The sequence below is a fragment of the Salvelinus fontinalis genome, chromosome 15 (assembly GCF_029448725.1).
Source record: "Salvelinus fontinalis isolate EN_2023a chromosome 15, ASM2944872v1, whole genome shotgun sequence".
Lineage (NCBI taxonomy): Eukaryota > Metazoa > Chordata > Actinopteri > Salmoniformes > Salmonidae > Salvelinus > Salvelinus fontinalis.
In genome coordinates, this window is record NC_074679.1 from 43,789,971 (window position 1) to 43,815,385 (window position 25,415).

Consider the following 25,415-nt stretch of genomic DNA (forward strand, 5'->3'; position numbering starts at 1 on the left):
TGGCGGCATGAATTTGTGAAAGCGGGAAAAATCCATAAATTAGCCGCGTCATTGTATAAAGCGCAAGGTTCATAGCGTGGGAAAAAAGTAGCGGCTTATAGTCCGGAAATTACGGTATACTATATGTATTGCAATTTGATACTTGGATTTTATTATGATTTGATGTGCCAAACATATTGTTCACTATATGTCTGCTGCAGAGACAAGAGGGAGCCATCTGAAATTAGCTTGGATCAGTCATGGAAATAAAAGCACTGAAAACATGTTCGCTCACTTTTTTAAAATAAGATGGAGAACAAGCTATAGGATGAAAAATAACGGTACAGCCGACTATCGCCAGGTAACCCTACAAATCGATACTTGGGGTCAAAGCATCGATATATACTGGTCCCATGTTTCATGAGCTGAAAAAAAGATCCCAGAAATCTTACATACGCACAAAAAGCTTATTTCTCTCAAATGTTGTGCACTAATATGTTCACATCCCTGTTAGTGAGCATTTCTCCTTCCCCAAGATAATTCATCCACCTAACAGGTGTGGCATATCAAGAAGCTGATTAAACAGCATTATCATCACACAGGTGCACTTTGTGCTGGGGGCAATAAAAGGCCACTAAAATGTGCAGTTTTGTCACACAGTACAACGCCACTGATGTCTCAAGTTGAGGGAGCGTGCAGTTGACATGGTGACTGCAGGAATATCCACCAGAACTGTTACCAGAGAATTTTATGTTAATTTCTCTACCATAAGCCACCTCCCTTGTCATTTTAGAGAATTTGTCAGTATGTCCAACCGGCCTCAAAACCGCAGACCACGTGTAACCATGCCAGCCCAGGACCTCCACATCCGGCTTCTTCACCTGCGGGATTGTCTGAGACCAGCCACCCGGACAGCTGATAAAACTGAGGAGTATTTCTGTCTGTAATAAAGTCCTTTTGACGGGAAAAACTTGTTCTGATTGGCTGGGCCTGGCTCCCCAGTAGGTGGACCTGGATCCCAAGTCGGTGGAGCTATGCTCTCCTAGGCCCACCCATGGCTGCTCCCCTGCCCAGTCATGTGAAATCCATAGATTAGGACCTAATGCATTTATTTCAACTGACTAATTTTCTTATATGAACGCTAACTCAGTAAAATGGTTGAAATTGTTGCATTTATAGCTTTGTTCAGTATAATATCGTCCAAAATAACATTGCGGTATGCAACTGTATCAATCCCCCCCAATCACTAGTAAAAGGTAGTGCACTATATAGGGAATATGGTGCCATTTGGGATGCAGGCTTTAATTCAATTTTATTGACTTATTGGTGCTTACGTCGTTGAGGATTTTAATTTTAGCAGCTTTCTCGTCAAGTTCCAGTGTTTCTCTCAGCTGCTGGAAGCGTCCCTGGAGCTCGGAGCGCCGATGCCTCTCCAGCACGTTGTGTTTGTGCTTCTACAGGACACAACAGAAAGAAGCGCTATCATGGAGTGCAAACTGCAAACTACACTGTTTACATCTAAATTAGCCCGGGCCTACCCACACAAATAAGACAAATCAAGAAAGGAGACAGACTACTCTACTGTTTAGGTGACGGAACATGAAAAGAGACGTGTCTTGTATAAAGCTTAAAGAGTTCTTACACTGATGACGATGAGATCCTCTTTATTAACACAGGAATTAACTGAATCCGTCTCGTCAGATGAGTTGTCCGTCTCCTCATCCGTCCCCTCGTCCGTGTCGTCAGAGTCGTCCTCATCCTCCACCAGATCCACAACCTCAACCTCCTTCCTCCTCCTCCTCTTCATCTTCGGTCGTCCTGTCCAGGTCTGGTGGGGTTGATTGACACAAGTCATCCTAGGAAGGAGCTTGGGGTCTACATTGGAGTCCGCTGACGAGATAGGTGTCGAAGTTGCATCTGTCTTTGGAACCGGGGGTCTGAGGATTTTGGGGGGCACTCGTCCCACCTCAGGTTGGATCTTAGGATCTGTATTGGAGTCCGTTGTGGAGATAGTGTCAGCTTTAATAAATTTAAACTTGTGGCTTACAGGGGGTTTTGTGCTTTTCTGGCAGGGCAGCATCCAACTATACAGCTCAGGCGTGACCTTACAGTCTACATTGGAGTCCACTGTGGTGGTGGTGGCAGTTTTGACACCTGATTCCATAACAGTCTTCGTGGGGAATTTGACAGTAATTACTGTGGTTTTCGGTGAAGGCTGCAGCACAGTAAAGCCCCCTACTATAGGCATGACCTTGGAGGAGCCCTGGGCTGGCTGGGCTGGCACCTTGGGACACTTGATGATGATGGGCTCCTTGTTACCCGTCTGAGGAACAATCTTCAAAGTGTACGTCCCGCTATTTGTCTCAGTGGGTGAGAGATTAACGTTACTGATGTTGAAAGACTTGGAGCCTGGTATGGAGTAAGTGACTTCGGGAGGCGTGGTTTTAGGGACGGTGGTGCTGCCTGGAGTCTTTGGGACAGTGAAAGGGACAAGGGGGGTGGTGTTTTGCAATGTGGTGAGAGAGGTGGAGGGGGAGCTGTTAAGGGTGGCTGTCGATCCCGAGGCCAAGCACGCAGGTGTGGTTAAGCTGATCAAACCCCCTGAAAAGAAAAAGGAGAAAAAGTTTTGCAACTTTCCAATCATTATAATACACACAAAAAAATGTATGTATTCACACAGCACTCATTCAGTGGAGATAATAACTTCACATTATACATAGACTACTATAGAGCTCCCTGATCCGTCTAAAATGTTCAAATCATTGTTCCATAAAATGGTTATTAATTAACCCTTTACACTGATAAGCGCCCAAATTGGAACAAAGTGGGTGTACATTAACATGCTATACATAACGTCAGAGCTCAGGGTCTCCTCTTCAACAGCTCTGTGTGGGTTTTGACTGACAGCCAATTCTGAACTTTAGCACCGCGAGCGACACGAAGATGCCCCCATGCCTCCCGCTAATTGGGCAACTTAAAAAAAAAAAGAATCGTCTGAGTCTGGGAAATGCTGTACATTAAGAGGACTCAATTTTTGAAAGATGAGACATTGAGGATTATAATAAATACCGCTTTGATGTTATACAAGCAAGACAAACAGTCTAAATGTGCACTTCACATTTCCATTCATTAAACGAATGTAATATACAGTGTCATCATTTATAACAGGGCACCCCAACTGGCAGCCCGCGTCCAAATCTGGCCTATCAGCAATAGTATTTGGCCCCCCACAGCCCCAACATTTCTTCATTAAAAAATGTAAAAAAAATCCCGAATGCGATGTCCCAAGAAGGAAGTTACCCTAACTAAATAACGCAAAAGTAAAATGTTTACTTCATTCATGAAGAGAGAGAATGCAGGAGACAGTCAACTAATAAAGCCGGCAGCGGACCATTTTGTAGTGCTGAAACATAAAGCTGCAACAGCAGCGCAAACAATAGGTGAACAGCGCCTGGTGCTGAGAATATGGCTAACTTGTTATGCAAGTGTTGCACAGCAACAGATGGAGAAAACCTACAACAGTCAAGGAATTCATTTAAACAATAATCTTCATTTTAATTTGACTTTAAAAACAACAAGAGGGCTTAATTGTAGTATATTTCTTCCGAACCTAGGCCTATATAAAATAACTTAACTGGCTGAGATCGGCTATGAGACTTAACAGCATCTTTCACAATAAAAACAATATATGGCCTAATAGAAGTGGGATATTTTTTATTAGGCCTACTTACAATTGCAACTGGCCAAAAACGTAACATCCTACATAAAACAGACATTTATAGGAAAAAAGGCGACGTTTGTGTCTGAGTGTCTGTATAGGGATAGCCTGCTTCTTTCAGCTAGAGACCTAAATATCCCTGGATAAGCACTCACAATAATGTTAGTATTTACTAAATATAGTCATATAGGCCACTAAGTTACTTACTCAATGGGAAAAGTTGCATTTCCCCCTCGCTATCAAGCTAATCGTTCTGAACGAATGTTGACGTTAAACTAAGTACAGTAGACCTGTTTTTCCCCACCAATCAACGCACAGAGAAATAGACAAAATAATACCTGAATTTTATGAGCGTGATCAGATCAAAATGATTATGTTATTGTCACTGAATTTATTATGCACTAATCCGATGTGTTAAAAATGTTGTTGAATTTGTAGTGTAGGCCAATTAATTGTGCTATTATTATATACTAATTACAGTTGAAGTCGGAAGTTTACATACATTTAGGTTGGAGTCATTAAAACTCATTTTTCAACCACTCCACAAATTTCTTGTGAACAAACTATAGTTCTGGCAAGTCGGTTAGGACATCTACGTTGTGCATGACACAAGTCATTTTTCCAACAACCTTTTACAGATTCTTTCACTTATAATTCACTGTCACAATTCCAGTGGGTCAGAAGTTTACATACACTAAGTTGACTGTGCCTTTAAACAGCTTGGAAAATACCAGAAAATTATGTCATGGCTTTAGAAGCTTCTGATAGGCTAATTTACACCATTTGAGTCAATTGGAGGTATACCTGTAGATGTATTTCAAGGCCTACCTTCAAAGTCAGTGCCTCTTTGCTTGAGATCATGGGAAAATCAAAAGAAATCAGCCAAGACCTCAGAAATAAAATTGTAGACCTCCACAAGTCTGGTTCATCCTTGGGAGCAATTTCCAAACGCCTGAAGGTAACACGTTCGTCTGTACAAACAATAGTACGGAAGTATAAACACCATGGGACCACACAGCCGTCATACCGCTCAGGAAGGTAGACACATTCTGTCTCCTAGAGATGAACGGACTTTGGTGCGAAAAGTTCAAATCAATCCCAGAACAACAGCAAAGGACCTTGTGAAGATGCTGGAGGAAACAGGTACAAAAGTATCTATATCCACAGTAAAACGAGTCCTATATCGACATAACCTGAAAGGCCGCTCAGCAAGGAAGAAGCCACTGCTCCAAAACAGCCATAATAAAGCCAGACTAGGGTTTGCAACTGCACATGGGGACAAAGATCGTACTTTTTGGAGAAATGTCCTCTGATCTGATGGAACAAAAATAGAACTGTTTGGCCATAATGACCATAGCTATGTTTGGAGGAAAAGGGGGGACTCTTGCAAGCCAAAGAACACCATCCCAACCGTGAAGCACGGGGGTGGCAGCATCATGTTGTGGGGGTGCTTTGCTGCAGGAGGGACTGGTGCACTTCACAAAATAGATGGCATCATGAGGGAGGAAAATTGTGGATATATTGAAGCAACATCAGTCAGGAAGTTAAAGCTCGGTCGCAAATGGGTTTTCCAAATGGACAATGACCCCAAGCATACTTCCAAAGTTGTGGCAAAATGGCTAAAGGACAACAAAGTCAAGGTATTGGAGTGGCAATCCAAAGCCCTGACCTCAATCCCATAGAAAATTTGTGGGCAGAACTGAAAAAGCGTGTGCGAGCAAGAGGCCTACAAACCTGACTCAGTTACACCAGCTCTGTCAGGAGGAATGGGCCAAAATTCACCCAACTTATTGTGGGAAGCTTGTGGAAGGCTACCCGAAACGTTTGACTCAAGTTAAACAATTTAAAGGCAATGCTACCAAATACTAACTGAGTGTATGTAAACTTCTGACCCACTGGGAATGTGATGAAAGAAATAAAAGCTGAAAGAAATAATTCTCTACTATTATTCTGACATTTTACATTCTTAAAATAAAGTGGTGATCCTAACTGACCTAAGACAGGGAATTCTTACTAGGATTAAATGTCAGGAATTGTGAAAAACTGAGTTTAAATGTATTTGGCTAAGGTGTATGTAAACTTCCGACTTCAACTGCATGTTATGGACCACTGACTATTAGCTCGTAGAAAATCGGGCCCGAGGCCAAACCTAGTTGATGAACCCTGGTTTATGATCACTATGTTTGATGTACAGTTACAAAATTGCGTTATACCCTGGGTTGTCCTGAACAGAATGGGCCTGTCTGTTATATTTTGAAGAAAATTTGTCACGGACCACGCATCGGAATGCACTCGACTCCATTCTATGCGCACCAAAATTAAGATATGCTTCTCTGAATTTCCCTGTGAAAGCTTAACACCGCAAGATCGTATTTGATCATTTAGCCAGTCATGTTGACAATAAAACAAGCTACCAAATTATACCCACCTGACGCAGATTGCAATTTATAAATGGGCTGTTTTTGGACTGCATAAAGTGAACAGTAATTCTGTAAAGACGGGGCTGCAACCATGGTTATGCATTTCCATTTTTCTTCTGCAAGAAACATGATTTAACCCTATCCATATAGACCAATTCCCACGAGACTAAGGGCTTAACATACTCAGTCTTGCATGTGACAGAGCAGCAGTGCCTTGGCATTAATATCATCAACGGTCAGACACTCACCCTTGTTGCGCATGACGAGGTTGGGGTTGAGGGCCTGCAGCTGGCTGAGGGGAACCAGCTGGATTAGCTGTCCGTTGGGGTTCCGGTACAGGGTGGTCCCTGAGGCACTCCGCACCGGCTGCAGAACCATCCTCCGCCCTGCTGCGAGAGGGGTCAGGGGGATGAGAGGTGTCGGAGTCTGGGAGGTAGGAGGACACGCCATTTTGACAGAGTTACTGGTCCCTGGGTCAGGGAGCACCAGCACGGGGGGACTAGTAACCACTCCACTGCTTGGGGCGGTCTTTGGAAGAGACACATCACCTAAAAAACAAAGCATTCTGTTTCTCAACAACGATGGAAAACAGCATGGATAAGAAGACACACCACAAACAACCACGCACCGCACAGAACAATCCCCACATCAGAGCAACCCAGGATGAGATGGGAAGGGCTTGGGATATGGGCAAGAAGGATGAAGGCTATAAACAGAGCTATGCTAGCACTATGCGTATGTGTCACGACCACAAACAAGACAATGTGAAAGTGGCAGGCAATGGGACCAACGGTTAGCCTGTGCAGGGCTGGGGAGTCAAGATAGCAGCACAAATAGATTAGAGGGGCTTTCTAATAATGGTGGCATGACTGGGTGTACCAGTGGAGGAACTGGCATAAGAGCTACCTGAGGCTACCTCTACCAGAGAGGCAAGCTGCTGAATATTGCTCAACGACTGTGGAGGATCACTAGTGAGGAGCAGCCTCTGCTGTGAGGAGCTGATTTGGTTGACCACAAACTGTGTGAAGACCTTTCCCGCTGAGGGCAGATTAGTCACTGTGGAGCAGAAATGGAGGTAGAGGTTCAGTATCCCACGCTTGTGTACGTGTGTGAATCTGTCATGAATCGGATACTGCTATGGACAAACAATATTAAATTGCTCTGAGGGAAAACAGCTTTCTGCATCAGACTAAAAAACAAGTAATTTAACTATTAAAATGTTCTACACAGGATGGATGCCGATTGGCTGAAACAACATTCCAGATGTGTTTATCAGACAATGTATAATGCAAAAAATACTTGTTTACTGATCTCTGTTGGTAACTGGTTTATAAAAGCAAAAAGGCACCTCTGGGGTTTATGGAATATGGCCAATATTCCACTGCTTTGTGTCGTGCCTAAGAACAGCCCTTAGCCGTGGTATATCTAAGCAATAAGGCCTGAGGAGGTCTGGTATTTGGTCAATATACACTACAAAAGTATGTGGATACCTGTTCGTAATTAGAGCAGTAAAAATAAATGTTTTGTCATACCCATGGTATAGTCTGATATACCACGGCTTTCAGCCGTATACAATGGGTATGACAAAATCTGTATTTTTACTGCCCTAATTAGATTGGTAATCTGTTTATAATTGCAATAAGGCACCTCGGAGGTATGTGGTATAATGCCAACATACCACGGCCAAGGGCTGTGTCCAGGCACTCTGCGTTGCGTCATGCTAAGAACAACCCTTAGCGGTGGTATTTTGGCCATATACCACACCCCTCGGGTCTTATTGCTTAATTATATCACACCTCTTCACACCTTAATGCTTAAATAGCACCATTATTCCAGGTACGCGTAACAACAAAAAGTAGTTCTCACCAATGGACTTGGGGCCTGCAGAAACTGCAGCGACAGAGGGAACACTGGTGGTGGTGGTAACCATGGTAAGACTGGGGGTAGGAGTGGCTGTCAACTGGGCCGGTTGTCCCGTGGAGGACCTTGCATCTTCAGGGGTTTCTGAGGGGGGGTGTTGTGATGAAACGGAGGACGTCATAGACGGCTCTGGACAGGTAGGCCTCCGTAACTTGCCCGTGAGGTAAGCAGCAAGTCGGTTGGCTGGGTGCATGGCTCCCATCATGCCCAGTTGTAGCTTGGCATGAGGGTAGGACCTGCCATTCACCTACAGATACACAGGGGAAAGTGAGAGTAGCAATGGACCATGTGTATTCTCCTCAGAGCTAGATATAGTGAGTACCAAATGGCAGCCTATTCCCTACAGTGCCTTCAGAAAGTATTCACACCCTTTGACTTTTTACACATTTTGTTGTGTTACAGCCTGAATTTGAAATTGATTAAATGTAGATTTTTTCCCCACTGGCCTACACACAATAACCCATTATGTCAAAATGTGGGAGAAATATAAATTGCAACATGTAAAGTGTTGGTCCCATGTTCCATGAGCTGAAATAAAAGATCCCAGAAATGTCCCACACGCCTAAAAATCTGCTGAAATTTTGTGCACAGATTTGTTTACATCCCTGTTAGTGAGCATTTCTCCTTTGCCAAAATAATCCATCCACCTGACATGTGTAGCATATCAAGAAGCTGCTTAAACAGCATGATCATTACAGAGGTGCACCTTGTGCTGGGGACAATGAAAGACCACTCTAAAATGTGCAGTTGTGTCACAAAACACAATGCCAAAGATGTCTCAAGTTTTGAGAGAGCGTGCAATTGGTATGCTGACTGCATGAATGGCCACCAGAGCTGGTGCCAGAGAATTGAATGTTAATTTCTCTACCATAAGCCACCTCCGTCCCTTTAGAGAATTTGGCAATACATCCAACCAGCCTCACAACTGCAGACCACGTGTAACAACGTCAGCCCAGGACCTCCACATCCGGCTTCTTCACCTGCGGGATCGTCTGAGGGGGATGCAGAGAAGTATTTCTGTCTAATAAAGCCCCTTTGTGGGGGGAAAACTCATTCTGATTGGCTGGGCCTGACTTCCCAGTGGGTGAACCTGGCTCCCAAGTGGGTGGGCCTATGCCCTCCCAGGCCAACCCATTTCCCCAGTCGTGTGAAATCCATAGATTAATTTATTTCATTGAAGTTGTTGTATGTTGCGTTTATATTTTTGTTCAGTATAATAAATAATGAAAAGCTGAAATAAAATGATCTGTAAGGTCCCTCAGTCAAGCAGTGGATTTCAAACACAGATTCAACCACAAAGACCAGGAAGGTTTTCCAATGCTTCCCGAAGAAGGGCACCTATTGGTAGATGGGGGCCAATTGTGACTTTAAAACAGTTAGAGTTGAATGGCAGTGAATACTAACCTAATTGACAGAGTGAAGAGAAGGAAGCCTATACAGATAAAAAATATTCCAAAACATGCATCCTGTTAGCAAAAAGGAAAAAAAGTAATACTGCAAAAAATGTGGCTGAACAATTCACTTTTTGTCCTGAATGCAAAGTGTTACAGAATTTGCCACCAAACATACAACACGTTACTGAGTAACACTCTCCATATTTTCAAGCATAGTGGTGTCTACATCATGTTATGGGTATGCTTGTAATCGTTAAGGACCTGGGGAGTTTTTCAGGATAAAAAAAGAAACGAAATGGAGCTAAGCCCAGGCAAAATCCTTGAGGAAAACCTGGTTCTGTCTGCTTTCCACCAGACACTGGGAGATTAATTCACCTCTCAGCAGGACAAAACCTAAAACACATGGCCAGCTGCTTACCAAGAAGACAGTGAATGTTCCTGAGTGGCCGACTTACAGTTTTGCCTTAAATCTAGTTGAAAATCTATCGAAATACCTGGAAATGGTTGTCTAGCAATCATCAACAATCCATTTGACAGAGCTTGAAGATTTTTGAAAATAATAAAAATGGGCAAATATTGTACAATCCAGGTGTGGAAAGCTATTAGGGACTTACCCAGACAGACTCACAGCTGTAATCGCTGACAAAGGCACTTTTACAAATTGACTCAGGGGTGTGAATATTAACGTAAATGAGATATGTATTTGATTTTCAATAAATTTGCTACAATTTCTAAAAACATGTTTTCACTTCTTCATTATGGGGGATTGTGTGTAGAGGGGAGGGGAAAAAATATATTTAATTCATTTTGAATTCAGGCTATAACACAACAAAATGTGGAATAAGTCAAGGTGTAGGAATACTTTCTGAAGGCACTGTAGTGCACTAATTCTGACCAGCACCCTATGCACTACATAGGGAATAGGGTGTTGTTCCACATCAATAAATGAGGAAAATTAACTGATCATTAGATGTGTTTTGGGGGGGGGACTCTAGGTATTTATAATGCTTACCGTGACAAGTTCCTTGTCTGAGATTTCTTTCTGCTTTAGGTTGGCAGTAAGGAGGCCAGCAGGAGAAATTCCTATTAAGAAAGGCAGGCCCTTCCATTTCAGACAACTTTTCTTCCCCACAGCCTTGTTGTTCTCCTGCTCGCTTTGCTTCTCCTCCACGCATTGTCCTTCCTCCACCTCCTTATCTTCCCCTCTCAGCTCCTCCATCTTCCCCTCCTCTTCCTCCATCGTTTCTTCATCTTCCTCTCTCATCCATTCCTCCTCACTGTTCGCCTCCTCCACTCCATCAGGTCGCGAAACCTGAGAGATATGTACCTTGTAGTGAACAGAGCAGCTCTCGCCGTTGTTCCTCAGGGTCTGAGACATGGGTTTGATGAGGTAACCTTTGACCCAGAAGGGGTTGGTGAGGTGGTCCTGGGCCATGTGCTCACAAACAATTCTCAGCACCAAGTTCCTGTCCGCCAGGCTTTTCCACTTACACTCAGACATGATCTCCAGACGCTTGGAGGGCTCCGTGTACTGGGGACCGTGGGACTTCTCTGACTTCCTGGAAGGGCTCACTACATCAAGACACAAAGTCAACAGCCATTAGAAATGCATTTCAGAGCAGGCTATGATTGTTGGATGCAACTAATTATTGATGTGGTTTATTGACTGATAGATATAAATCGCAGACAGATGTTCGGGATTAAGAAAATGACGACAAATTTGATTCATTGAACTTACCTGGTGCGGAATCTATTGGTTTGCAGTGGTTGTCAATGTCCTCAGGTCGGTTTGTGCTCTTGCTTTGAAACGTACGCACTCTGGCACATGTCATGGTACCTTCCTCCTCTCTTACCTGCAAAAAAAATACACCTTTAGAAAAGGCAGGGGGGTAAGAATATACTATATCACTTTTACAGTGGTATATCTAACACTTATGGATAGACACCCTTCTATGACGCACCACTGCTGAAGACGCTTCCTGTAATGGAAGCCATGGAAGATAGACTGGTGTTGGGGCGAGGAGGGGCTCCGGGTCCATCTCTCCATCAGTCTGCTTCCACAAAGTTCTCACACGCCGAGCTGGTTCTGATACTGTCTCAGCCTCTCTCAGAGCTGGTTAGAAAAGAATTCGGTAAATGAGCATAAATTAATACAAAATATGTCATTTAATTGCGACATTAGGATGGACACACTTTGCGACATGTGCATCAAAGAATTTCATCTAATGTAGTATAGAAAAGTTGTTTTTGTATGGATTTTTTTATTTGTAACTTTATTTATTTGAACCAGTCATTGCACTTCATAACTCGGTAGTTTTTTAAACTAGAGGACACTCACTATATGCCATCCTCATCCGCTTTCTCTTCTTGCTCTTCTTGGACGGGCCCTCTTCTGACGCACTGGAATCTGGTCCTTTTAAGTTTTTGAGCACAACCACTTTCTGCCTGAGGCAGCTGCAGCCAAATATACACTCAATCTTTCCACAGTGGGTAATACGACGTTCCTGTGCCAGGCTGGCACACACACAGCCCAGCCGGCAGAACGCATTGAGGCAGGGAGGAGCACTGCGCTTTACAATCTTAATGGGAGCTGTAGGATTCTCACAAACAAAGCCCTGAAGAGAAAAAAGGAAAGTAAATGCAGACAATTAGTGCTAGTATGGCTCATTTCTCAGGGATACCATTGTAGAGCTGGTTTAAACACTCACAAAATAAGATCGAAGCTATTAATGTACTCCACAATGTCTATGCTCCGTCATGTCAGACCCCAACAAATGAGTCAAAGAGCAGATGTAATGGTGTATGGGTATAACTGATCTTACCGTTGAAGTGAAGAGCGAGGTGAGTGCGACCGTTGCCCTGTCCTCTGTGATACAGGTCCGATGCTTGCCCTCCCAGACAACCCCGTCCTCCAGATCCCTCTGTCTGAGCAAGGCCTTGGTCAACCCAGGAACAACAACCCTGGTCTCAGCAGCAGCAGACTCTGGCTCGGAGTCGCCCTCCACAGGAGCCAGGTCAGAGGGAGGTGGTTCTTCTACCTCTGGCCTCGACACAACAGAGTCTTGGACTGGTGGAGGAGTCTTGACCCTCGGCTTCCTCTTAGTCCTTTTCACAGTTTTAATTGTGTCGTTGTGGGTGATGGCCGGGGCTGCGTGATCCATCAATGGCGGTGGCGCAATTTGTAATGCTGTTGGCGCAGAAGTTGGTTTAGTTCTGCTCTGCTTTGAGCGTTGTTTTTGTTGCCTTTTTTCAGATTTCTCCGATTTTTTAGGTCCTTTGGATGCGAGGGGCAGTCTGTTTTTTTTAGATGGGGGGACAAAGGTGGTAGAAGGTGCCGGTGCCTGTTTCTTCAGCACACTATCCAGGGTTCGGACGTAGCTGGTGCTCTTGGTGGGCAGCTGGTAGGTCACAGGGGTGACGACGGTGGTCTGGGTGAAACTGGCAGCCCGCTCGTCGATGAGTTTGCCTTCGTTAGCCAGATACTCATCCAACATGTCACTGCAGAAGGCCGACAGGTTCTTCGGGACCACATCTGAACTTGGGCCATCTTTAAAGCCTATTGGGCTACATACTATAGTAAAAACAAGAAGATGGGATATTGCAGACACGTGTTAAATTAAGACCTTTCTCAAGACATCAGAGCCAGAGTACATGAATGGAGCGAGAAACGGAGCGTGCCCAATTTGACTGGAGCGTGGAGCGAGATTCCCAAAGGCTGGAGCGTCGGCCTTCTCGCCCACTCCAGTGGCGCTCACGTCACAAGCTCGAGCATACCCGCCCCAGCATGCATTTGTAGGCTACTTGTGTGCTGCTAAAAGCCCCCTGCTTTAGCTACCATCATGGAGTTGGCAAAATATTTTCATAAAGAAACTGATAAAATACACAGGTACTAAATCAAGGTGACTTACAAAGATGAGGAGCAAGAGAGGGAGTATCCATTTACATTTACATTTAAGTCATTTAGCAGACGCTCTTATCCAGAGCGACTTACAAATTGGTGCATTCACCTTAAGATATCCAGTGGAACAGCCACTTTACAATAGTGCATCTAACTGTATCCACTTAATTGTAAGGATTGCATGTCACCTGCTAAACTGTTAGGTTACAGACCGGATGTCATTGTTCTACGCACGGAATATGGAAGTTGTTACACGCTGGCTACATCAAACATCCACATAAAGAATTATTGAATCGGAATAGACACTTATCCCAAAAGTATGATTGTGTACTTACTACGTGCACATGCTAAAAGAAAGGAACAAGGTGGGTAGATAACTAAGTGTGTCATTGTAGCAAAGTCATTATAAACTAAAATCAGATCTCTTAAACGTTTCGATCATTTTATTATCTATACAATAGGCCATAATTGATTTTGGCCCAACAGGCCTGGCATATTTCCACGTTCAAGGAGCTATTGGTTTTGATTGGGTTATTTTGCCTAAAAACCTGTATGCATGCCTATAGAAAAATAAAACTCTGCTTCTCTGCCCAGCCTGGCCAAAAGGGTGTTTAGCATACCCAGTGGCTCTGCAAGTGTGGAGAGGATATTCTCCGCTGCTAGACGGCTCTCCAGGCACCATCACATGACCCTGAATCCATAGACTGGTCAAACTTGTGTTTCTAAAAATGAATTCCAAAGGCACTAATAAGTCATTTTTCATTGAATTTGTATTTAATTCTAAGTAAGTCACAGTCTATATGCGCAATTTATAGACTATAATGATTTAATACAACAAAATGTTGTTTAAACGCTGAGCACTTTATGTCCATACCAGGCTATTGTGTCACACTCGCAAATGCTTCACAATGTATTTCTTTGTAGGTTATAGTCTTGAAATAATTTTAATAACATAGCCTTAATAATTCATTTACATTCCTTCTTAGGGTCCCTGTCTGGCTCCAGACCGATTTACAGTGTTTACATGCTGTTTAATATTACATGTAGCCTATTTGAAAATAATGTTAGCTTACATTCACCTTTTCATGTTTATTCAAATACTTTTCATTCAAATCCATATGGTTTGGTTTCAATAGTTAAAAAACAATTGGTAGTTCCACGTAGTCACAAAAATAGATGGGTGTTGGTTAAATTGTGATGTTAATGAACGGGAGCAAATTTGGAGCGGGAGTTTTTTTTTCTGTGAGTGTGGAGCGGTTTTTAGCAGAGCAGTAAGAAAGGACATGGAGCCGCTCAACTCCGCTCACATTCTCCGGTCAGAGCTAAAACGTCAAGAATAAACCGTCTCAACTGTATCCCCTCTTCTTGTTTTGTCACCATTAAAGCACCACGCAATATTTACGACAAAGGAGTAGCTAGTCAAATCAGAAAATAAAGATTCTTATGTAAATATCATACCGTCAGGCTTGGAGGATGCTGAGGAGTCTGAAGGGACAATCTTATCTCTCCAGCCTTTGATTTGGGTGAAGTCTGTTGTCTTGCCCGTCCTGGAAACAAAGGGAACTGAACCACCTGAAGAAAAAAAAAGTATAACAATTAACAATGTCTCCTTTTAATATATATTAACTTCGCCTCATAAAACCCTAAACGGGTTACTGAACAAATACTCTCAACCATTTGACCAAAACAGAAACTCTAATAACAAAACGACTACTAACTTGGAGATGCCAATCCTGCAGTGCTTGGTCCTGGACATAGCATGGGTGGTGGTAGAGGTAGACGGACACCTAAGTATTGCAGGTCGATGACCAGAGTGGGATCCAGTAAACTCATCTTCAGTCCAACTTCAAGGAAGACAGATGACAGATAAGCGATCGTCAAGCGTAGACTATGCATCATAAAAAAGCATTCTACCATCGTGAGTAGGATTAAAGATGACGGGAACACTGTCATGAAAAGCAAAGTGGGACATTACCCACGCTGGTGTGCAAGTAAGTTGTCAAAAATAAATAGTAAATACTCTTATCATTCCCTGCCATTTATTTTGCTGTTACCTTCTTGCAGCACAGGATGAATGACTTGCCGATGCTTCATAACCTTCAAATCGTCCAAAAGAACCTTCTCGAAAGCAGCTATTCTTTCCTCTGTGGTTTCAGGTCCTCCGACTGAAAGACACATAGTTTAATAGATGTCACACAATAGCAGCTTGGGAACATGATGGATCAAATTGTTGTTTTCTGTACCATTCTCTTTCGCCTCAGGGGTTTTCTCCGGTTGTGCGGTTGTCGTCTCATGAAATGCAGGCTCTCCTAGGTGGACTTCAAGTGCTTCCTGTAATTTATAACACTTTACTTTTTTAAGTTGATTTTTATTTCACCTTTATTTAACCAGGTAGGCCAGCTGAGATCAAGTTCTCAATTACAACTGCGACCTGGACAAGATAAAGCCAAGCAGTGCGACAAAAAACAACACAGAGTTACACATGGGAAAGACAACCATAGTCAATAACACAACAGAAACATCTATATACAGGGTGTGCAAATACTTAAACATGTGAAACTTTACTTGAAACCAATGGATATAGTGAATGCTTTGTTACTTGTTATGAGCATGTATAAGCCCTTATGTCTTATTGTACAGCGTATAATATGCTGTATTAAATTGTATGCTGTATTATATTGTACTGTATTGCATTTTTTTTTTAAAGTGTGGACCGTTGAAAACAAATAAAAAAACGTTCCTTTATTCACTTTATAACAAATATAACCAAAGCAAGGATTTCCTTGTTAAAGATCTACTTGCCTCTTAAACAAGAATCGAGGAAACACAGGTGGCACAACATAAAATAGCAGTAACACTTTACTTGAAGGGGGTATACATAAGGCATTCATAACACCTTTCACATAACAGGTTTGAAGTAGCAAAGGGTCAACAGTTAGTGTGCGTCTTCTCTAGTGATCTCTCCATTTGGAAGGATGCCACTGAGTAAACAGCCCTTGGAATTATCTCATTTAACTATGAACTATTCTTTGACAATATCCGGGAGAAGGTGGATCTGGTATAAAGAGAGTACCTGGCCTGGATCAAGTTCTGGCCAAGAGCACCAATTGTAATTGTCATGTTAGGCTTACATCTTGTTCTCTGCCAAGATAAACCAAAAACATGTGTTCTTAGGGTAACACTTGTGTATAATTGTGGTACGAAGGTTGTTATGGATGACCTGTAACATTCAAAGGGGTTGTAAACAGTTTCATAAAGGTGTTGTGAATGCAAGTAAAGTGTTACCAAAAATGCTGACAGATGGAAATACATTTAACACTCTATGCGTTACCTTGGAGGTGAAAGAGACGAACAGCTGCTCCTCAACTTCCTCCAGGTTGGGCTGCATGGTGACATCTGTGGGTCCACCAATCACTGGGAGTGGATCACCCTTGGCAGATTTCACTCCTGTCCTAGATCTCTTCTTAGATCTCTGGGGTTTAATGCTCTGGGTTGGCTGACTAGAACCAACTGGTAGAGTAGAACCAACTGGTACACTAGGGGTAATTAAAGTTGGGACATGAGGACATGGGACAGGAGCCGCTTCACTGCTTGGAAAGTCTTCAGTCATCTCAAGTTCATCAGAGATGGAGAAAAAGTGAGTGAGGTCGGCAAGTGAAGGGGTTGGTGACAATGGGTCGGGACCTAACGATGAAAAAGGAGATAACTGGAATGGGAGTGGAGACGGTGTAGAAGGGCGTGTTAATGGTTCATAATTGACTTGAAATGATGAGGCGGGGTCCAGGGGAGGTGAGGATAAGCCAGGGTCCAGAGCAAGTGAGCCAGGGTGAGAGTTAGATGAAAATGAGGCTGCCTCAAAGGGTAATGGGTTAAGGTGAGCGGAAGGCAACAATGGGATAAAGGGTGTTGTTAAAAAAGGATCAGGGGCAGGTAGTGCTAACAGTGATGCATGTGATGAAAGTTCAGAGGAGAGTACAAAAAGGTTCGGGGCCGGTAATTGTTCAAGGACTGGGAATGACGAGGCAGGTACAGGTAAGGATGGGGCTGGGACCAGTTTCAATTGAACAGGGGAAGGTAAAGGGGGTTCAAGATCTGGTAATGATGCAGGTGATGATGGCTCAAAGCCACCTAGTGAAGGGCCAGGGGATAGTAACAATGGGGTACACTCAGGTTTCAAAGTGGCAACACTAGCTGTTGATGACAGCACAGGGGCATTTGAGGGATGGTCAGAGGTAAGTGATGATAGATCAGCCGCTAGGTTCAATGTGACAGGTACAGGGGATGGCAGTTCTTGGGCTGGGGATGACAAGGCAGGGGCTGGTATTAATGAGTCGGAGGCTGGTAACAATAGGTCAGGGAATGGCGACATGAGGGGTGGAGTGGGGGATGATAGTGTAATGGATAAGGTAGGTTCATCGACAAGTAACGACTGATCAGTAGTAAGTGATACTGGGTCAGGTTCTGGTAACAATGAGTCCAAAAAATCTGGGTTTGGGACTGAAATATTGGTGGGTACACCAGCATAGTCTGTGGTTTGCCCAGTGGGGTCAGTGGCTCGAACTACAGAATCACTGGCTGGAACAACAGCATATCCAGTGGGGACCATTGCTGGACCAGTAGGGTCAGTGACTGGGCCAGTAGGGTCAGTAGTTAGAACAGCAGAAGATGGGGATGAAGTAGAAGACAAAGGAGATTTTGGTTTGGTCCTAAAAGGTCTGGATTTCGACTTCAACTGTTGAAGGTAGAGTGCAAGCAGGGGCAAAGGCACGGGTTCAGGTCGTTTGTGTGGTTTAGCCTTCCCCTGCTGCTGTTGATCAGAACCTGTCCTTTTTTCTTCAGAGCTCACTGAGCTTTGGGAAGCCTTTCGACTGCTTTCAACTTCATCTGCTGAATGGTCATTGGTCTTCACAGGTTCCTGGGACTGAGATGAACTGAGGTGGTCCTTTTCACTGTCAATCGTATTCCCATTATCCTGGGTTCCCACATTTGTAATAGTTTTCGACAACACGTCAGGAATCTGGGAAAAATTGTAATTCACAGCTACTTCCACAACTTTGTTGTTGGTAACCATGCCCTTAGTGTCTGTTTGCTCAACATTGCAAGCTGTATTGGTTATCTCCACATTGCACCTTCTTATTTTCAGATGACACTCCCGAATCAGCTCAGTGAAGTTACTTTGGGGAGGACCTATTGTACTGTTCAAAAGATAAATGCAAAAGATTAGAAGTGCATTTTAAAGTAAAGAGCGAACATGCAGCTTACTGAACTTGAGAACTTACCAGGAACTTTGATCAGTGGACTCTTTCTTGCAGACTGACTTTTCACTGTCTGCAACTGTAGCAGTTTGAGCATCGGAGCTAGCGAGTACTTGATCTGCTACTGAAGTCTTCGGGAAGTTGCGTTTTCCGCGCAAAGACTTTCGGGTATTTTTCACAGGCTTGCGCACCTTGGGAGATATGGTTTCATCGTTCTTCATCTTGGAGGGACTTGATTTCTTGCAAGAGCTGGGTACATGATCATTAACACTTGACTTGTCAGATTCTCCAAGTGTAACATTTTGAGCATGAGAGCGGAGGAGTCCTTGATCTACCGCTGAAGTGTCTTTAAAGTTGCGCTTTGCCATCAAAGACCTCAGATTACTTCTAAGAGGGTTGAATTCCTTCTGAGATCTGGTTTCTACTTTTTTCAACTCATTGGAAGGACTTGATATCAACTTTGGAGTGCAAGAGCTGGGCCCAATAGCGTTGACCCAGGACTTGTCACTGTCAGCAAGTGAAACATTTTGAGTATCTGCGCTGAGGACTCTTTGATCTAGTGGGGACGTGTCTTTAGAGTTGTGTTTTGCCATCAAAGACTTCAGGTTATTCAGGCTTTTCACAGACTTGAGTTCATTGTTAGATCTGGTGTGGTCTTTTTTCGACTCATTTGAGGGACTTATTTTGACCCCGGACTTGTCACTTTCTGCAAGCATAACATTTTGAGTATCGGAAGTGAAAAGTCCTTGACCTGCTGCAGAAGTATCTTTAGAAGTGCGTTTCCCCATCAAAGACTTCAGGTTATTCAGGCTTTTCGCAGACTTGAGCTCATTGGGAGATTTGCTGGGGTCTTTCTTCATCTCATTGGAGGGACTTGATTTCAGCATGGAGCTGGGTCGATGACTGTTGACTTCAGATTTGTCACCAAATGTAAGGGTGACATTTTGAGCATTTGGATTGAGGAGTCCTTGATCTACTGCTGAAGTGTCTTTAGAGTTGCGTTTTGCCATCAAAGCCTTCAGGCCACTGAGGCCTTTCACAGGCTTGAGCTCACTGGGAGATCTGGTTTCACTGCCTGTAGGTGTAACATTTTGAGCATCCGCGCTGGGGAGTCCTTTATCTACTGCTGAAGTGTCTTTAGAGCTGTGTTTTGCCGCCATCAAAGATTTCAGGCCATTCAATCCTTTCACAGGCTTGAGTTCATTGGGAGAGCTGGTTTCATTCTTCTTCGAATCATTGGAGGTACTCGTTTTCAGCTTTAGAGCCCAAGAGGGTCCACTTGCAAAAGGGTTGAAGTCTGCTTTAAACTGAGACATGCGTAAGTTCTGGTAGGCTGTTACAGCAAAGAACTCAGTCTGGGGAAAGGTGAAGGTTATTACGTCATGCCCATTGAGCTGAATATCCTCCATAGCCATTTCAGCTGAGACCACATGGAGGTGCGGTAAGTACCGGTGCATTGGGTGCAAAATGACATTACCCTCTTGGTCCATGGTGTTGTCAGTGAGCTTAAGCTTGTAGAATGAAACTGGGTTCTGCATCCATTGGTGACCAGAAGATGGAGAGTCTGGGTGGATGAAGATCCGTCTCCGCATATGGGCTTCTGCCTTTCCACTCATTTGCCAGTTTTGCCCAGTCCACTTGTAACGTTTGTTGTCCATTGGGTTGATATCCATGAGCAGATTGTACTTCTGGAAGGGATCCAAACCAGAGATGCGAAAGCGGCAATAAGGGAACATTCTCCGGCCTTGTTTGGTTAGTATCATCTCGGTTTTGCATCTGAAGAACTCATTCCACATGTTGTTGCTGTCCAACATCACCTTGATACCTCTGCGGGTGCTCTCTGGTGGTAAATTCTCTGGTTGGTTATTAGAAATGACAGTGGAGTTCAATGTAAGAGCAACACCCATTGCAGAGCCTGGAGTGGATGTTGCTGCAATATTTGCTTCCTCATTGGCTACAACTGGACTTGCCTGCCCTGTTTTTAGGGCACCAACTAGGTCAGGGGGAGAGGCAATCGAGCGCAGTGCCATGGGCGCAGCTGCCCCCTCCTCATTAAGAACCATTATTTTCTTCTTCTTGTTGGCGGCCATGAACTTGTCACGGTCTTTTTCGAGGGCAGGACGCCCTCTTACATTTGTTTGTCCATATCTTCATTCTGCATCCTAAAACAAAAATAAAGCGATTTAGCATGATAAAGATATAATCATGAATATCTGACATCAAAAGGCCAATCCACATTAAATTTAAAAGAGGAAACAAATTAGCAAATGAGTTACCAGGCTTTTACCAATTCTCTAGCTAGCCAAATCACCTCATACTGCTACCTTATATTGACAGATCTCTAGAGTATTCTGGCATGCTAGCTGTTATCATAGAAGTCCAGTCCTTATGCTAATGCTAGTTAGAGCTGTCTGGCAAAACTACCTCAAACTTCCTTCATAATGGAGGCAGAGACATAAAAATGGTATCTATGAGTCCACCTGATAAACAGGTTCATTGCCAAAATCCCAAAGTATCCCTTTAAGCTTTGAGAGGAACTATAACATTCCCCAGGGCAGAAAGGAAGATGTACAGTGCCTTCGGAAAGTATTCAGACCTCTTGGCTTTTTCCACATTATGTTATGTTACAACCTTATTCTAAAATGGATTGAATAACATTTAAATGCTCAGCAATCTACACACAATACCCCCAAAACAGGTTTAGAAATTTTTGCAAATATATTAAAAATAAAAACAAAAAATGTACATGTATTCTAACCCTTTGCAATGAGCCTCAAAATTGAGCTCAGGTGCATCCTGTTTCCATTGATCATTCTTGAGCTGTTTCTACAACTTGATTGGAGTCCATCTTTGGTCAATTAAATTATTGGACATAATTCGGAAAGGCACGCACATCTGTCTATAAAAGGTCCCACAGTTGACAGTGCATGTCAGAGCAAAAACCAAGCCATGAGGTTAAAGGAATTGGCTGTAGAGCTCTGAGACAGGACTGTGTCCAAGCACAGATCTAGGGAAGGGTACCAAAAAAATATCTGCAGCATTGAAGGTCCGCAAGAACACAGTGGCCTCCATCATTCTTAAATGGAAGAAGTACAGAACCACCAAGACTCTTTCTAAAGCTGGCCGCCCGGCCAAACTGAGTAGTCATGGGAGAAGGGCCTTGGTCAGGGAGGTAACGAAGAACACGATGGTCACTCTGACAGAGCTCTAGAGTTCCTCTGTGGAGATGGGAGAACCTTCCAGAAGGACAACCATCTCTGCACCACCAATCAGGCCTTTATGGTAGAGTGGCCAGACGGAAGCCACTCCTCAGTATAAAGACACATCCCACTTGTAGTTTGCCGAAAGGCACCTAAAACAAGATTCTCTGGTCTGATGAAACCAAGATTGAAGTCTTTGGTCTGAATGCCAAGCGTCACATCTGGAGGAAACCTGGCACCATACCTACGGTGAAACATGGTGGTGGCAGCATCATGCTGTGTGGATATTTTTCAGTGGCAGGGACTGGGAGACTAGTCAGGATCAAGGCAAAGATGAACGGAGCAAAGCACAGAGATCCTTGATGAAAACCTGCTCCAGAGTTCAGGACCTCAGACTGGGGCGAAGGCTCAACTTCCAACAGGACATGACCATAAGCACACAACCAAGACAATGCAGGAGTGGCTTCGGGACAAGTCTCAATGACCTTGAGTGGCCCAGCCAGAGCCTGGACTTAAACCCAATCGAACATTTCTGAAGAGACCTTAAAATAACTGTGCAGCAATGCTCCCCATCCAACCTGACAGAGCTTGAGAGGATCTGCAGAGAAGAATGGGAGAAACTCACCAAATACAGGTGTGCCAAGCTTGTAGCGTCATACCCAAGAAGACTTGAGGCTGTAATCGCTGCCAAAAAAGGTACTTCAACAAAGTACTGAGTAAAGGGTCTGTAAACTTATAAAAATGTCATATTTCAATTTTATTTCCCCCATTAGCAAAACATTTATATAGACCTGTTTTTGCTTTGTCATTATGGGTTGTGTGTAGATTGATGAGGGGGAAACTATTTAATACATTTTAGAATAAGGCTGTAACCTAACAAAATAAAGGAACAAGTCAAGGGATCTGAATAGTTTCAGAAGGCACTGTATATCTCGATTTTTTTAATGTTCTAAATAATAAGTGTTGTTGTACAACTAAAGATAAAATACACTGCAGTACAGACAGCAATAATCTAATGAATCCTGGGTTTGTGAAGTTATACCTAGGATAAATATAAGCCTTGGACCTGGTTCGACATGACTGAGGGATCAGCCAATGAAGTTGGAAGTCTCACCCAGTTGACTACATTAAAAGGGTGGAAGCCTTCAATGGCGCAGCACATGCTAAAACAGCATTTTGGCCACTAGAAGTACCCCTCTATCCATCTCTGTGGTACTGTCTAAAAAGAGATTCTCCGGTACTTTTTTAAATACTTTTTAGCCAGCAGATCTGAACATAGCACTCACGAGCCAAAAGTGATCCCCAAAAATAGCGTACTACATCGCATATATGCAGATATGTGCACCACATCAATTAATCCAGGGATTGTTATACATAGGATAAATATAAGCCTTCCACAACCATAACACAGCGTAATAATATAATTATTTCATCAAAATAGATCAACTTCCTTTTTTGCAATAACCGATCTGGCTTTCAAGTCTATGAAAAAGTCATTTTTTGTTACAAATGTAACTAGAACCATGCATAATGCACATTCACTAATAATGACTAACTTCTTGTAGCAGGCATTAGGCTTTAGAAAATTAACACAGGTCTCAACAACCTCTCAGGCCCACATGCTAGTGATTAGCCAGCTAATCTTTATATTTCATATTTAGCCAAATAGGATCTATTTGCTAGCTAACAAGGTTGAACCATTTAATTGTTATGAACACACCCTTGTGTCTGTCTCCAACTATTTGAAAAGCATGTTAGCCTGTCCACTATTTTCAGATGTTGAAATCAAGAGTCCTACCTTATTTATCAGAATGAAGAGTTGCCAATTCCTTATATAATTGTGTTTTATGCTTATTGCACATTTATAAAACACAGACTAGACAGCTAGTATAAGTCTGACTAAAATACAGCTAACGGTACGTGGTACCAATGACAAACTGAACATTCATTTTCCAGAACCAACGTTCGCTGATACTCTCATTTTAGTAGTGTATGATCTGCACACAATTTGGGTCGTTTTGGCATGCTGAGGTTCTGTATAGTAATCTATATCAGCCATGTTAAGGGAACGACTCAGGACAGTTAGAGGGACAGTGACAGGGGATGTTATGTTATGCATAACAAATGTGAAACGGTGATGCAAATGTGTACACAGTACACATTTGCATTACCTAGTTTCACATTTGTTATGCATAACATCTCCTGTCACTGTCCCCCTAACTGTCCTTGTTCCTTTAACACGGCTGCCATAGACTACCATACAGAACCTCAGCATGCCAAAACTCAAACAGCGAGGTGAAACCGCTTGCCAGAGAGGAAGATGTGATCTTTCATCTTTGTTGGCGTGAGAGGCAGGGCGAGGGGCTTGGTGTGTTTGTAAACCATAGAGAAAGAAACAACGCGAGAGGTTTCACTCTCGCTAAAATCGGTCCAAAGGAAGGCCAATGTGTTTCTATGAGCCGGCCTTCCCGTCTTTGGGACAACGACCCCCATTGTTAGGACGGAGACGAGATCAAAAATACAAGAGAACAAGTGGACCTGAACTCTCATAAAAACAAAAAAATAACAAAAACCTTTATTCTCGCGCAAAAACATTAATTCGCTATATCGCCCAGCCCTATCGGCCCTTAACGGTGTGAAGGCTATTTAGGTAAATTATTAGAATGGCAAAAAAATAATAAAAAATTGAACCGTTGAGAAATCACACTTTTACACGCATTTCTCAAAACATTTGCTTACTTTGGAAATATGACAAATTAATTACAAATGATGACTACTAAGCTAAATTACAACATAGTATAAAAATGCATGAGTCATAGATATTTGGACATTATGCAACTATGAATAAATACAAACCAAAATGTATCAATAGATAATAAGCAATAAAGTTAAACACAAAAAAAGAAGCACATCAAAGAACTGTATATCAGTCTTGTAATTTAATCATCAAAACGATAACACATGAACATGCATTTAATTAAACTCCCAGTTTACTACTGATAGCTAAGGAAATGGATTGGTTATAGGCCTAAATGTAGGCCTATTATTGAAGTAGCCTAGGCAGCCGATAGGTGATAGATCTGTACTAGGATTGATGTGCCCAGCCCGTAATACACTCGTGTACCAGCTCACACATAAAGCATCCTCTATTCAGGGTGCAAAGTAGTGCAAACTAAGTTGGAAATCCCAAGCATTTGAATACATTAAAATGGTGGAATCCTTCAATGGCGCTACCCATGCTAAAACAGCCTTTTGGCCACTAGAAGTACCCCTCTATCCATCTCTGCGGTACCGTCGAAAAAGATTCTACGGTACTTTTTTTAAATACTTTTAAGCCAGTAGTTCTGAACGTAGCACTGACGAGACAAAAGTGGTCCCCAAAAATTGCATACTACATCACATATACGCGGATATGTGCACCACGTCATTGAGCGCTCCCTCTCTCTCTGCTGTGTCCGCCCTGCAACCTCATGGGATAACACTGGGTAGGCCTCTTACTAGCAGTCACTCAAATGCAGAAAATGTAGGGGAAATGGCGTGGTACAGCTTCAGTCGCTTTCAAACTATGGATTTCATTGCTAATTGAGGTAAAAAATGTAATTTGGTTAATAGATTTTGCATGTATTAACTA

At 43.0% G+C, this 25,415-nt stretch overlaps 1 protein-coding gene across 4 annotated transcripts in view; it reads right to left on the minus strand.

The window, feature by feature from the left end:
• Positions 1-25,415, minus strand: part of mgaa (MAX dimerization protein MGA a) — a 35,072-nt gene that overhangs the window by 8,515 nt on the left and 1,142 nt on the right. For 3 of the 4 annotated variants that reach the window (XM_055863931.1, XM_055863929.1, XM_055863930.1), the window contains exons 2-17: positions 18,609-20,746; positions 16,661-18,524; positions 15,573-15,660; positions 15,384-15,494; positions 15,048-15,173; positions 14,788-14,901; positions 12,254-13,002; positions 11,770-12,046; positions 11,393-11,544; positions 11,170-11,284; positions 10,444-11,003; positions 7,984-8,284; positions 7,024-7,173; positions 6,366-6,665; positions 1,622-2,580; positions 1,314-1,433 (exon numbers count right to left, since the gene is read on the minus strand). In XM_055863931.1, the coding sequence (XP_055719906.1) occupies positions 1,314-1,433; positions 1,622-2,580; positions 6,366-6,665; positions 7,024-7,173; positions 7,984-8,284; positions 10,444-11,003; positions 11,170-11,284; positions 11,393-11,544; positions 11,770-12,046; positions 12,254-13,002; positions 14,788-14,901; positions 15,048-15,173; positions 15,384-15,494; positions 15,573-15,660; positions 16,661-18,524; positions 18,609-20,674 (8,052 nt within the window). In that variant the 5' untranslated portion in view covers positions 20,675-20,746. The remainder of the gene's footprint in view (positions 1-1,313; positions 1,434-1,621; positions 2,581-6,365; positions 6,666-7,023; positions 7,174-7,983; positions 8,285-10,443; positions 11,004-11,169; positions 11,285-11,392; positions 11,545-11,769; positions 12,047-12,253; positions 13,003-14,787; positions 14,902-15,047; positions 15,174-15,383; positions 15,495-15,572; positions 15,661-16,660; positions 18,525-18,608; positions 20,747-25,415) is intronic. The other variant, XM_055863932.1, reaches the window with a different exon arrangement.